This window comes from Vicia villosa, linkage group LG1 (assembly GCF_029867415.1).
Source record: "Vicia villosa cultivar HV-30 ecotype Madison, WI linkage group LG1, Vvil1.0, whole genome shotgun sequence".
Lineage (NCBI taxonomy): Eukaryota > Viridiplantae > Streptophyta > Magnoliopsida > Fabales > Fabaceae > Vicia > Vicia villosa.
This window is the reverse complement of record NC_081180.1, coordinates 248,335,184-248,350,603: the sequence shown is the minus strand read 5'-3', so window position 1 is coordinate 248,350,603 and position 15,420 is coordinate 248,335,184. Positions and strand designations below refer to the sequence as shown.

At 39.9% G+C, this 15,420-nt stretch overlaps 1 protein-coding gene across 1 annotated transcript; it reads right to left on the bottom strand.

Moving 5' to 3' along the window:
* Nucleotides 1-1,641: 1,641 nt before the first annotated feature.
* Nucleotides 1,642-7,004, bottom strand: LOC131598725 (uncharacterized). Its single transcript, XM_058871312.1, has 2 exons — nt 5,670-7,004; nt 1,642-1,893 (listed from the first exon to the last, which is right to left on the bottom strand). The coding sequence occupies exons 1-2, from the start codon at nt 7,002-7,004 to the stop codon at nt 1,642-1,644; spliced, it is 1,587 nt and encodes a 528-aa protein (XP_058727295.1).
* Nucleotides 7,005-15,420: the final 8,416 nt, after the last annotated feature.

Below are 15,420 nucleotides of genomic sequence, written 5' to 3'. Positions count from 1 at the left end.
TGTAGCTTGAATGGAACCCTAGTCTTTGCATCTTTGTAAGTGAAGTAGATGGGGCAAATTTTGGGGTATGACAGCTGCCCCTGTTCAATATTCTTAAACCTGAAGAGGCGGATAGGCTTGCTTGCCTGTTGCGACCTGAAGGGGGAAGATTATTGAACACTGAGAGTACCCTGAAATTTGCTGATATTGCGGAGTGTGGAGTAGATGTGTTGCTGGAGAACGTGGTGCCATATCACTGTCGTGATAGGACATAACACGAGGGTTACGACTTGGGTTGAAGTTGAAGGTGCCATTATCACTGCCAAGGGACTAACATGACAAGACGTAACGCGAGGGTTACGATTTGATTGGAATTGCCGTTATCACTGCCGTGATAAGACGTAACGCGGGGGTTACGATTTGGTTTGAAATTGCCGTTATCACTGCCGTGATAAGACGTAACGCGAGGGTCACGATTTGGTTTGAAATTGCCGTTATCACTGCCGTGATAAGACGTAACGCGAGGGTCACGATTTGGTTGGAATTGCCGTTATCACTGCCGTGATAAGACGTAACGCGGGGGTTACGATTTGGTTTGAAGTTGAAGGTGCCATTATCACTGCCAAGGGACTAACATGACAAGACGTAACGCGAGGGTTACGATTTGATTGGAATTGCCGTTATCACTGCCGTGATAAGACGTAACGCGAGGGTCACGATTTGGTTGGAATTGCCGTTATCACTGCCGTGATAAGACGTAACGCGGGGGTTACGATTTGGTTTGAAATTGCCGTTATCACTGCCGTGATAAGACGTAACGCGAGGGTCACGATTTGGTTTGAAATTGCCGTTATCACTGCCGTGATAAGACGTAACGCGAGGGTCACGATTTGGTTGGAATTGCCGTTATCACTGTCGTGATAAGACGTAACGCGAGGGTTACGATTTGGTTGGAATTGCCGTTATCACTGCCGTGATAAGACGTAACGCGAGGGTTACGATTTGGTTTGAAATTGAAATTTAAAATATAGTTTGAAATAGGATTCCAGAGAAGCCAAGCTTCATCTGTAAAATGATGCTCTGCGAATGTATATGCTTATGATTTGTTATAGATGTATGCATGCTTATGCAAATGGTTCATATGTGAGTATATGAATATGAATATGTATGATGGCTTTGATGCATTATCTTCTATCACCCGTTGGATTTGCTTAGATTTTCGAGCAGCTTTGTGGGTCTTAACTCAGATCGTCTGAAGTTAATCTACCGGGGTATTGCAGTGCTTTCAGGACCAGGCGTATATTGACTACCGGAGATGTTGTGGTTTCGTCCCCTCTATTTTAGTCTGATGGTTTGTAAGTTTCTTGTTTTAAGTTCGAAGTTTAAAGTTTATGAGAAATAAATTATTCTTTGCACTTGGTATTGAAATGATGAAGCGATAAGTATGAAAGGAAAAGACTTTTATTGATCGTTGCCTTGAATTGGCGAGTGTACAAAAGGTATGAAAGAAAGAAAAATGACAAATAGAAATGATATTAATACTGCTATTGCTCTTTTGCTCTCGAGGGCCCCGGTAATCCTTTGACTTTGGAAGTTGATGGTTGCTCGATTTCCCATCCTTCATGAATTGTCTTGGGCTCGTAGTTTGGAATCTTGCCCCTGCTAGGCATAGTACTTCTTGACTGCATCTGAATTGATCGGATGTGGTAGCTCGTCCCCATCCATGGTGGTGAGGATGAGTGCTCCTCCCGAGAACACTGTTTTTATGACATATGGACCTTCGTAGTTTGGTGTCCATTTTCCTCGGGCATCAAGTCGGGGCAGTAAGATTTTCTTGAGAACGAGGTCCCCTTCTTTGTAAGTTCGAGGGAGGACCTTTTTGTCGAACGCTTTTTTCATTCTTTTCTGATAGAGCTGCCCATGGCACAAAGCCGTCAGTCGCTTTTCTTCGATGAGATTAAGCTGATCAAAACGGGTTTTTACCCATTCCGATTCTTCTAACTTTGTGTCGGCTAGGACTCTTAATGATGGAATCTCCACTTCGATAGGGAGAACTGCTTCCATGCCGTAGACCAAGGAGAAAGGGGTTGCCCCTGTGGATGTGCGTACTGAAGTTCTGTAACCGTGCAGGGCGAAGGGAAGCATCTCATGCCAATCTTTGTACGTCTTCACCATTTTCTGTATTATTTTCTTGATATTTTTGTTTGCGGCCTCAACAGCGCCATTCATCTTAGGCCTGTATGGTGAAGAATTGTGGTGTTCAATTTTGAATTCCTCGCATAACTCCTTCATCATGTTATTGTTCAGGTTCGACCCGTTGTCAGTAATGATTCGACTTGGGATCCCATATCGGCAAATGAGGTTATGCTTGATGAACCGAGTAACCACTTGTCTTGTTACATTTGTGTAGGAAGCAGCTTCGACCCACTTGGTGAAATAGTCGATAGCAACCAATATGAATCGGTGTCCGTTAGAGGCTTTGGGTTCGATCATTCCTATCATGTCAATCCCCCACATTGCGAATGGCCATGGAGAGCTTAGTACGTTCAGTGGATTTGGTGGCACATGTACTTTGTCAGCATATATTTGGCATTTGTGACATGTCCTTGCATGTTGGAAGCAATCGGCCTCCATTGTTAACCAGTAGTAACCAGCTCTTAGTATTTTTCTTGCCATTGAATGTCCATTTGCATGAGTCCCAAAGGTTCCTTCATGGATTTCCTTGATGATCTCTTTGGCCTCGTTTTTATCCACACACCTTAGTAATACCGAATCGTAGTTTCGCTTGTACAGGACATCGCCGTTTAGGAAGAACTTAGATGCTAACCTCCTTAGCGTCTTTTTGTCAATTGTGGAGGCGTTTTCTGGGTACACTTGTTTCTCTAGGTATTCCTTAATGTCATGGTACCAGGGTTTGTCATCAGCTTGTTTCTCGATCGTAAGGCAATAGGCTGGTTCTTCGAAGTGTCTGACCGTTATCTGAGGTTCATGATTTGGCCAGTTTACTTTGAACATGGAGGAGAGTGTTGCCAACGCATCAGCCATTTGATTTTCCTCCCTCGGGATATGATTAAAAGTGATGGTATCGAACTCAGCCATTAGTTCCAGTATGAGGTCTCGGTACGGGATTAGCTTTGCATCTCGCGTATCCCATTCTTTATTGACTTGGTGGATTACTAATGCTGAATCCCCATATACCTCGAGTAACTTAATCCTCAGATCGATCGCCGCTTCTAGACCCAATATGCATGCTTCATATTCGGCAATATTGTTGGTACAGTCGAAACATAATCTCGCAGTGAAAGGTATGTGACGATTGTCAGGAGATGTCAAGACTGCCCCTATGCCATGTCCTAATGCATTTGAGGCTCCATCGAACGTGAGAGTCCACACTAGTCCTGGTTCGGGTCCTTCATCGGGCCCAGGTATTTCATAGTCTCTTACCAGCATAATGTCCTCATCAGGGAAATCGAATTTCATAGATTGATACTCTTCAATGGGCTGATGAGCTAGATGTTCTGCCAATATACTCCCTTTTATTGCTTTTTGGGTGACGTATTGAATGTCATATTCCGACAATAGCATTTGCCATCTAGCGATTCTTCCCGTGAGAGCCTGTTTCTCGAACACGTATTTCAAAGGATCCATCCTCGATATTAACCATGTGGAATGGTTCAGCATATATTGCCTTAGACGTTTGGAGGCCCATGCTAGGGCGCAACATGTCTTTTCCAACGGTGAATATCGGGACTCGCAATCGGTGAATTTCTTACTAAGATAGTAAATAGCGTGTTCTTTCCTCCCTGTTTCGTCCTGCTGCCCCAGTACGCATCCCATGGATCTGTCGAGGACAGTGAGGTACATGATCAATGGCTTTCCCGACACCGGGGGTACGAGTATTGGTGGTTCTTGTAAGTAACGTTTTATGGTTTCGAAAGCTACTTGACAATCGTCATTCCACTTGATTGGTTGATCTTTTCTTAGTAGCTTGAATATGGGCTCACACGTAGCAGTTAAGTGTGAGATGAACCTTGAGATATAGTTCAAGCGCCCTAAGAAACCACGAACCTCTTTTTCTGTCCTCGGGACGGGCATTTCTTGTATGGCTTTTACCTTGTCAGGATCTACCTCTATGCCTCGTTGGCTCACTATGAATCCCAGCAGCTTTCCCGACCTCACGCCAAATGTACACTTGTTCGGGTTCAACCTTAGTTTGAACTTCTTCAAGCGTTCAAACAACTTTTGCAAGTGTGTGAGATGCTCCTCTTCAGTATAGGACTTAGCGATCATGTCATCTACATATACCTCAACTTCCTTGTGTATCATATCATGGAACAGTGTGACCATAGCTCGCTGATATGTTGCCCCAGCGTTTCGCAATCCAAAAGGCATCACCTTGTAACAGAAGGTACCCCAGGAGGTCATGAAGGTGGTTTTTTCCATGTCTTCGGGAGCCATTTTAATCTGATTATACCCCGAGAATCCGTCCATGAATGAAAACACTGAAGCTTGCGCGGTGTTATCCACTAGTATGTCTATGTGCGGCAGTGGGAAGTCGTCCTTTGGACTTGCCTTATTTAGATCTCTGTAATCAACACACATGCGTACCTTTCCATCTTTCTTAGGTACTGGCACTATATTGGCGATCCATGGCGGATATTCAACTACGGCGAGGAAACCTGCGTCAAACTGCTTGAGTACCTCTTCTCGGATTTTGTTATCCATGTCAGGCCGAACTCTTCTGCGTTTTTGTCTGACAGGTGTACAACCCTCTTTGAGTGGTAGCCTATGCACGACGATGTCTGTATCCAGCCCAGGCATGTCACGGTATGACCAAGCGAATATTTCCACATAGTCATGGAGGAGTTTGACCAGTGTTGCTTTTATGCCCACGTTCAGTGTTGCCCCAATCTTGATTTCCTTGGGTTCTTTGTCGGTGCCCAAGTTTATGATTTCGATTGCTTCTTGAGGAGGGAGCATGCTTTTGGATTCTCTGTCCATTAGCCTTGACAACTCTTCTGGAAGTTCATCGTCTTCCTCATCCCCTTCCTCGGACTGATCAGCGAGAGCCTCGAATTTATATTGAGTTTCAGCAGTATTATTATCGGTGATGTTAGAAGGTGATCTGCACAAGTTTATGTTTTTATTTTTTTTAGTATGCAATTATGATTGTGCTTTGGTTTTATGCAAGAATGTTATTTGTCATTTCGAGAAAGTGAATGCAAGAACGAGACAAAGTTTTCGATACCAAATGCAAACGACAATTTTATTCATAAACTTAACTTTGAAAGTAAATGGGGCCCTTACAAACCAACTCTATGCTTCGGGCGAGGCATGAGCGACATTGTTTTTTTTTTAATAATTGAAAGGGAAAAACACACGACAAAAGCAAATTACTTTGAAACGTAAACTATCTCCGGTATCTCCAAGCTTGTCCAATTTTGAAGTTGTTCTCCTGGCCTAATCATCCGGATGAAATTGGACGTTCCTTCCATACTAGATATCATGGATACATGCTCATATCCACCTGTGACAAAAGTCTGTGCGATCGGAGGGAATCGTTGCTCTTCCTTTGCAGCCTTCTTTGTTGATTGGCATCCTAACCCCAGACGATCTTTCTTCTCTTGCACTTCTGGAATTTTGCCCCAGCCTTCCATCTTTGTGTCTTGCAGGTCTCTCCAGGATGTTACCGCCCTTCGCGTTTTCTCAATTGGCAGTGTGACAGCAGTGGCAATCTCTAGTGCTTGGAACGAAGTCTCTAATGCTTTTTCCCCAGCCTCAATGTATCGGTATGAGTCTAGATTGCTGACAAATATGTCCTCCTCCCCACTGACGGTTACTATAGAGTTTCCATCCACAAATTTCACCTTTTGATGCAGGGTAGAGGTAACTGCCCCAGCAGCATGGATCCAAGGGCGTCCTAATAAACATGTATAGGCAGGCTCAATCTCCATCACTTGGAAATTGATGCCGAAAGTGTGAGGGCCTATTACCACAGGGAGGTCCACTTCTCCAAACACCGGGCTTTGCGACCCATCAAAGGCTTTGACCACCAGACGGCTTGGTCTTATTACCAGTCCTTCCAAATCTATCTTGTCTAAGGTGGCCTTTGGCATCACATTTAATGATGACCCTGTGTCGATCAGCACTCTAGACAGATGAGCTTTCCCGCATTGTATGGAGATATGCAGGGCTTTGTTATGCTCTTTCCCTTGTGAGGGCAACTCGTGTTCACTGAAGCTTAAGCATGCCCCAGCAGTAAGATTAGCCATCATTCCATCAAATTGATTTACAGTGATGTCTTTGGTTACATGGGCAGCACTCAAGATCTTCATCAGGGTGTCTCGATGTTTTTCTGAATGAATTAACAGCGAGAGGAGTGATATCCTGGATGGAGTTTGGTGCAACTGATCCACTACCTTATAATCACTTTTCTTGATTAATGCCAAGAATTCTTCGGCATCTTTGTTAGTGATCTCCTTGTCTATGGGTGTGCTTCTTTCAGTAGGGACCACAGTGGCTTGATCATTTGCTTGTGCTGAATTCTCTTTTGATTTAGCAGTATTGAATATGCGACCGCTACGAGTCATACCCCCAGGCCCGACGATGTTTGTCACATCGGTACTAGCATTAGACTCATATTCCCATGGAACTGCTTTCATCTTGTCCACAGGATATGGATCCCTGACTGGGATAATCCTAGTGTGTACTTGTGCGGGTATCAGCAGTGTGGCTTTGGCGCAAGGGATGATCAACGTCTTCCTTGCCCCTTGTCTTGGTATCATTAACGGTTCATTCCTGTCCAGCATGGCCACATACTCTTCCTCAGGATATTCTTTAAACTGAACTACCCCTCGATTCACGAGTTTTTGCAAGGTTGTCTTAAAGGCTTCGTTATGTTCGAGGACGAACCCCTTTGCAAGTAGATACCTCTTAAGGGCATCTATGGGGGAGCTCCGTTGTTGAACAAACTCTTGCTCGGTGACTACCTCTATTGCATTGACTGCGCCATCATGGCGGGGCATAGGGTTTGTCTTCACATTAGGTTTGTCAAAAGCAATTGCTCCTGACTCTATCAGGTCCTGAACCTTGTGCCTAAAGGCCCAACATTTTTCCAATGTATGCCCCGGAGAATTGGCGTGAAATTCACACCTCTCATTAGCTTTGAAGTTGGGCATAGTCTTTCCGGGAATCGGAGGTGGCATAGGCCTGAGTTCCACTAACTGCTCATTTAATAGATACTTCAGTATCTCACTTTTAGAAGTGGGCAAAGGGTCGAACTTCCTCGGGGGGCCTTGGAATCTTTGTTGAGGTGGGTATGTCATGGGAGGTCTAAACTCTTGGTGCACTACTGCATTGGTCTCTGTGGACCTCCGATTTTTTTTAATACCGGGCCATACCTCTGATCTGTAGAGATACGTGAACTGACTCTTTTTTGTCGCTTAATGCTTTCGCATTTTTGAAAATTCACAGAGTCGCCACCGACCTTTTATTTTATCCAATTAAGGAAAGGTTTATAAAAGAAACAGAAAAAAGACCTTTAAGAAATTCTGGGTAAGGGGGTAGGTTATACAAAGGGAAGGTGTTAGCACCCTTTGTATCCATGGTTATCCATGGGCTCTTAAGTTTGCTTAGCTCACTTGTTTTTCGATGACTTTTCGATTGCTCTGAAATTGCTCATATGTGGTTTCAAATACCTTTGTAAATTGAATTTTGTAATGATCCGTGTTTGGATGTATACAAAATGCTTGTTTATCTTTCGAAAGATGTTTTGAAAAGAACGTTAACTTTGTAATAACCCGTGTTCGGGTGTATACAAAGTGTTGTCTTTTTTGAAAGTTTTGAAAAAATCAACAGTGTATGAGAATTTTGTTTGTTTTGATTTGAGCAAGCAAACTAGGAGGTCTACCCTGAGTTGTAAGGTCTTTATCCTATTTCCTTTAAAAATCTATCCTTTCACCGGATATAAAAGCAAGGTTCGATTTTGTACTCAAAATAGTAGAATTTGACTTTGATTTTGAAAGAATGAAAAGGATTACCTGAAGAGGTGCAAGTGTGATTGTGATTGGATTCAGATATTTATCTTTGAAGTTAGTGATCTAACGGTTCAATTTTATCTTTGACATACACGCAGTTTATATGTATGCTGGAAAGTAAAATGCGGAAATGTAAAGTGCGGAAAGTAAATCTACGCTATTACATCGATTATGCAGGAAATGTAAACTAGCCTATTTACATGAATTTGACATCCTATACATTTATCTAGGAATTTTAAATTGCAAGAAAAGTAAAAGGCATGTTTTTTTTGGTTTTTTATGATTTCTTTTAATTATAATTAATGCATGATTAATTAAATTAAAATGAAGAAAAAGATGAAAATTGATTTAAACCTAGAAATTAAGTTTAAAATATGTACAAAATATTTATCAATTAATTTTAAAACAAAACTAATTTTTTTGGAATTTTTGGAATTGATTTAAGTTAATTAAAACATAATTATGTAAATAATTATACAAATAATTAAAACTTAAAGATAAAATTATTCAAAATATGTACAAAATTAGTTTATAATATATAAACAATATTTAACATAAAGAACAATTTTTTTTATGATTTTTTGATTAGTTAGAATAATTAAAAAGCAAATATATAAATATATACTAATTAATTATGCAAAATATTAAAATTTTGAAGAAAATAAAATATTTTTATTTCAGAAAATAATATATTATTTTAGAAGTCTAAAAATATTTTTTGTGTATTTTTTTGGATTTTTAAAACTATTTTTAATTAATTTAACAAAGAAATTAAAATAAAATAGAAAATAAAATAGAAAATAAAAGGATACTGATCCTGTGTGGTAATCAGTGAGGGCGCATGGTGGGGAAGAGTGATCTGGCGCGTTGGATCATTCATTAAATGAGATCAGATGGTCCAGAAATTGAGGCACGTGGTGATCAGTACACCTGCAAAGCACTGGATTAGTGGAAAGTTTAAAAAACACGCGCGCGCTTCTGGACCAATGAGGGGGAGACACCTCATCGTCTTCAACCTTCAGACAAGGCCTTTTACAGCGCTTTTGTAAAAAAACGCTATTGTAAGTGAACCCTAAATCTGCAAAATAACGAATAGGGTTAAACAAGCATAGAAATCAGGCGCGATGGTACCATTGGATTCGTCTTGTTCCACTGAATGTAACCCTGCCCTTAATTTGTTTTAATTTTGGCTCTAATGAAGAACCCTAATTTTGAACTAAGCAAACCCTAAAATGGTATATGCTACAAACATCCATTAAAATCCAATTGAAGCTCCAGAAACGACCAGAGTTTCAAACCAAACACAATTATGCATCTACATTTTGTTAAATATGCGTGTGTTATGAGATATAAGTTGGTTTTAGTTTGAACAAACCGTGGCCTATATAGCTCGATTCAGTGGTGTTTAGGACTTGCAATTGATTGGAATAGTTTCAGTGAAGCTCAGAGATGATGTTTGAATGTTTATTTTATATTGAAATGGACTGAAACTTAAAATTCGAATTTCAAGTTTCTTTGAAAATTACAAGTGGTTACAAGTATGCTATATGCTTATGGATGCTTCTGAACTCGTGTCCCTTTGTTTGCTGAACTATGATAGCTTATTTATAAGCTATGTGTGCTTAGAATTGAAGCTAAGATGTGCCTTAGTTGCCTTTGTTGAAACTTTGCATTTTTTAATATAAAAAAGCTTGAATTCTTGACCAAGTCATCTTGCCTTCAATGCACCTGCCTTGTCCTTCAATTCTCTGCAGAAAGATGAAGATTCTTTGAGGTGAGTCATGCTTGGAAGTTAAGCTACCATTATCCATGCATTTTCCTTTTAATTTTAATCTTAAAATAAGATAAAATCATGCAAAAATGGATAAAAAAAAGGTATGGGCTTAGTCTTGGTCGTGGGAGGCCCATAGTAACATGGAAATGATGTTTGAATGCTGAAAACTTGGCCCCATTTGGAAAAAATGCCATTTTGAACAATGTTGATTTCATGTATTTTCCCAAAATTTAGCCAACTTCAACAAGGTGTAAATCCTTCAATTTTTGTCATATGAAGGAGATCTTGCACTTTTTGGAAACCTCAAAGAGTCCTCTAACCAATGTCTTTGGTCTCATGTCAAAATGATTTTTGAAGCTCCTTGTGTGTCCTTTTGAAAAAAGTGTCTTTTTGTTGACTTTGAAAATGACCTGTAATGTCTTTGATCATATTTTTCAAATGGTGAATCCAATGACCATGGGATCAATGGCATTTGAAAGATAATTGAATTTCCTTCAAAAAAAGCTTTGGTTTGAATTTTTTGGATGAAGGATGAGAGAGTTATAATCAGTCAAAGTTGAGTTGACTTTTCAGGCAAAAACCCTAATTTTGAATCTTAGGGTTTTGTTGATTTTTGATCTTTCCTTGATGAATTATGATCATCCAATGATCAAATGATGAATCCTTTGACAAAATATGGACTTTGACAAAAAATTTCATTTTTGACTGTCTGTTGACTTTTTTGGTCAAACGGGTCGTCTGTTGACTGTTTGAGCTGCTGACGGTGCGTCTGAGTGAATTGAAGTTTGAAAATTTGTATGATGGTACTTTGAGATATATGGATGTGTATGAAATCCATTTGAGCTCTCAAAAACTTGTTGCTCCTGTAAAAACAAGAAAAACCCTGATTAGGGACTGTTTGTGTAGGAGACAGTTAAGCGTACCTGATTTTTGTGCAGTGTTGAGTCTCTGCTAATCGCGTGATATTCAGAAGACTTCTAGAACAAAAATCTTGGAATTTTGAATTGTGAAAGATTGATTTGATTGATGGTACAAAACACTGAGAATTGTACTGCCAGCAGTTTGGCTGTCGACTGACTGTTCAGGTATGGACGTAGCAGTTAGAGTGAAAAATCAACAGTCAAAGTTAATTTTCTTTTTTTGTTGTTTTTGTTTTTGTTTTATGTGAAAAATGAAAGTTTATTTACATGACTTGTTAAAAACATAGACATAATAAATAACTAATATTTACGGTATGCGGGCAAAATTACCGATAATAACCCTGAAAATCATTTAATGCACAGAAATAGGAATATTTGACTGGCAGAAAACACACAAAATATTATCTTAGTAATTAAGCAATATTATGACAAATAGTACAACATTTAATACTGACAGTACAAATATCACATACTATATTGAACAGTACGACGAATAAACGGTACATTTAAGAAATAAGAAATACGGCAAATTTTAAGAATGACGATTGATAACCCATGCTATGAACAATAACATGTAGATGATTGGGAGCATAACCATTGTAGGTCCACACTCCTCAGGACTGTGCAGGCAGAAGAAAGTCATGATCACCGTAGCAATGGTGATGACTGTAAGAAACAGTGTCTCTATCCTCTTTGCCATTCTTGTCAGGGAAGAAGAGAAAATAGATATGAGATAGGAATTTGAAAGATGAGTTGGAATTTGATGTGAGATTTTATGGAAGAAAATGGGAGGTATTTATAGAATGGAAAGGAGGAAAGAGACGTTGGGGAATGATGTGATTCCGTACAAAAGGAAAATTTGAGTGGAAGTGAGATTTGAAAGAAAGTGTATGATAGTGTTGGAAAAAGGAGAGATTTGATTTTTGAAAAAGAGATTTGAAAAGATTTTTGAAAATAATGGAATATAGTACAAAAATTAGTGGGAAACAAAAGATAATAATAATCTACTTGTTACCAGTACAGTCTGAGTTTCCTGATTCTGCGCCTGCAAAAAGATTTAACTCTGTACCAATTGTGTCAGTACTATTTATCTGTAAATAAATAGCATGTGTGAAGTAATAAACAGTATTTGGCGTTTGCGTAAGAATAAATTCAACTGCAAGCCAAATTACTGTATAAGAAAAATTCTAAAAACTAAGTATTTCATATATCAGGATATTTGTTGAAATAAAAATCCATGATTATATGAGACCCTTAATTTTCAGATTGGAGTTTTCTTGAAAAATATGTGGGCAAATTTTGGGGTATAACAGTTGCTCCTATTCAATCTTCTTAAACCTGAAGAGATTGTCTGAAATCTGAAGGTAGAAGATGATTGAATATTTAGATGCCCTGAAAATTTGCACTTACCTTGATCAGAAGAGATGTTGGAAGTTGCATTTGAATGTCGTCTGCGAAATGTTGTTGGCAGATTGAAACATTACCTGAGATGGGCTTTCAGATGCCACCTGGTAAATGGGTTGAGGGTTTGTTCATCAGAATGAATCCATTGATTATATCTTGATGAAGGATTTGAAAGTCTTTGTGTTGACTGTTTCGGAACCGTCCAAGGTTACCGCTTTAAGTCTTGGAAGATAATCGTTACGGAACTTGTCCAAAGTTTTTCCGATTTAGATTTTGGAAGTTGATCATTGTGGAACCGTCTGAGGTATCGCTTTAGATCTGCAATGTTAGATCGTTTTGGAACCGTCTGAGGTATCGCTTTAGATCTGCAAATGTTAGATCGTTTTGGAACCGTCTGAGGTATCGCTTTAGATCTGCAAATGTTAGATCGTTTTGGAACCTTCTGAGGTATCGACTTTGATCTGTGATGCTAGATCGTTTTGGAACCGTCTGAGGTATCGACTTTGATCTGTGATGCTTGTTTTTGAGTTGGTAAGTGATCAGAATGAATCTTCGGCTTGATTATATCTGAGAGAACCGTTCATGGAATTCAGGTGAACACGGCATGTGATTGAGAACATCTTTGTTGAAGATATCCGTCTACCTGAAAAATCAAGTTAGTGATATGCAATGTTTATGATGCATGTAAATGTGAGATATTCCCGGAGAAATATGCATGTTATGTTGTGTATGAATATGCGTATGATGCATGATGTATGAATATGTGAAGGTGAATGTGTGATGTATGAATATGTGAATGTGAATGTGTGATGTATGAATATGTGAATGTATGATGTATGATGTATGAATATGATGTCAAGCTTCTAATTGGAAAAATAAATTCCCGCTAGTCAGCTGGACATGAATGTATTGTGATCGTTGATGATCTTTTGTCTTGCTTCAGTACCCTCGTCTGGGGAAATTCTTTGAGAACCCGGGTATCCCGTTGAAGGATCTTTGACTACCGCTTGGGGAACCAAAGGTAACTGGAAGTTCTGATGCCCTTTCAAATGGGAATGAGGAAGATGCATAATCCTCCGATGCACTATCTGACCAAGTCCGGGTGCGGGGATCACACCTTCTGAAGATAGTAATCTGGAACAAACCTGCTGGGGAATAAGACTTCTTTTGAAGAGAAAATCTTTTTGAGGAATTTGCTGAGAAATGCGTTTCTCTTGGTGATTTCCTTCTGATGGAATGATGTCCAGATGATCGGGACATTTCCTGAATGCTATTCCTGTTTTTCCTGGTAAACATCAATCATATTCAAATGCATATGCTCATTCAAAATTATCATTGGGATGCTTACGTATTTAAACAGAAAAAGTGAAAATATTGATTTTTGAAAGAGCTGCATTGAAAAGATCCATGATAGGCGGGTTAGCACAGGGAGACAACAATCCTAGAAGTAGGAAACTGTCAGAAAGTTTTGAAAAATATTTATGAAGATAAATAGCTATGTGAAAATGATCCAGTCAAGTTTCAACTCTGCTATTGCCAATCTGTCTTCGAGCATCTCATCCCTCACTTGTTGGAAGAAAGTGATTAGACTGATCGGTGTCTTTGAGGTGTTGAATCTTGATGGTGAGTAGGCAGCTGAACGGAACACAGTTGTATGCTTCATTCCCTAACTTTTGCCTAGGCTGCCCTTTCAGGTTTTCAGCCTACCGGGATAGTATTTGTTTAGTCTCTAATTTTTGCCTGGACCGCCCTTTCGGGTTTTCAATCCACCGAGACGCTCATTTTTGCCTAAGTTGCCCTTTCAGGTTTTCAACTTAGCGAGCTGTTGTTTTTTTTTTCTTTTTAAGAGAAGTATTTTTTGACTATGTCAGCGTTCACAGGATGTGGGAAATCCTCGCCATCCATGGTGGTAAGCAACATGGCTCCGCCGGAGAATATTTTCTTGATTATGAATGGTCCCTCGTAGGTGGGAGTCCATTTGCCTCTGGGATCACCTTGTGGTGAGATGATGCGTTTGACAACCAAGCCACCAGTTTGGTATGCTTGACTTTTGACTTTTTTGTTGAAGGCTTTGATCATACGCTTTTGGTATAGCTGACCATGACAAATAGCTGCGAGCCTTTTTTCATCAATCAAGTTTATCTGGTCCAACCGTGTTTGAATCCAATCGTCTTCGTCTAGATTGGCTTCTTTCATAATCCTTAGGGAAGGAATCTGAATTTCAATTGGAAGAACTGCCTCCATACCATAGACTAAGGAAAATGGAGTTGCCCTGTTGAAGTACGCGCAGATGTGCGATAACCATGAAGAGCAAAAGGCAACATCTCATGCCAGTCTTTGTAGGTTACTGTCATTTTTTGTATGATTTTCTTGATGTTCTTGTTGGCAGCTTCCACCGCGCCGTTCATCTTTGGTCGATATGGAGAAGAATTATGATGCTTGATTTTGAACTGTGTGCAAAGTTCAGTAATCATTCTGTTGTTTAGATTTGTGCCATTGTCCGTGATAATCCGTTCAGGGATGCCATACCGACAAATGAGATTGTATTTGATGAACCGGGCCACCACATTTTTGGTGACAGAAGCAAATGAAGCTGCTTCTACCCACTTTGTGAAGTAGTCAATAGCGACCAGGATAAAGCGATGTCCATTAGAGGCAGTAGGTTTGATTTCTCCAATCATATCAATACCCCACATTGCAAAAGGCCAAGGAGCCGTCAGGACGCTTAATGGAACTGGAGGTACATGTACTTTGTCAGCATATATCTGGCATTTGTGACATGTTCGGGAGTGATGGTGGCAGTCTGTTTCCATGGTAGACCAGTAATAACCTGCTCTCAGGATCTTTTTAGCCATTGTATGTCCACTGGAATGAGTACCGAAGGCACCATTGTGTATTTCTTCCATGATCTGTTCTGCTTCCTTCTTGTTTACACAGCGAAGTAAAGTCGAGTCATGGTTGCGTTTGTATAGGGTTCCATTGCTTAGAAAGAATTTGGCAGCAAATCTCCTTAGAAACTTTCTGTCGTTAATGGATGCCCCTTCAGGGTACTCCTGAGCTTCGAGATATCTTTTTACTTCATGGAACCATGGTTTTTCCTCGGTTCCTTTGGTATTGATCTCATTGCAATAGGATGGTTCATCTTGCCTGTAGATGGTGATCATAGGCGCCTCGTTGTCCCACCTGACTTTGAACATGGATGACATGGTAGCTAAAGCATCAGCTAGTTGATTTTCCTCGCGTGGGATGTGTTCGAAAGTGATTTCTTCGAAGTAAAGAATCAAACTCAGCACATATTCTTTGTAAG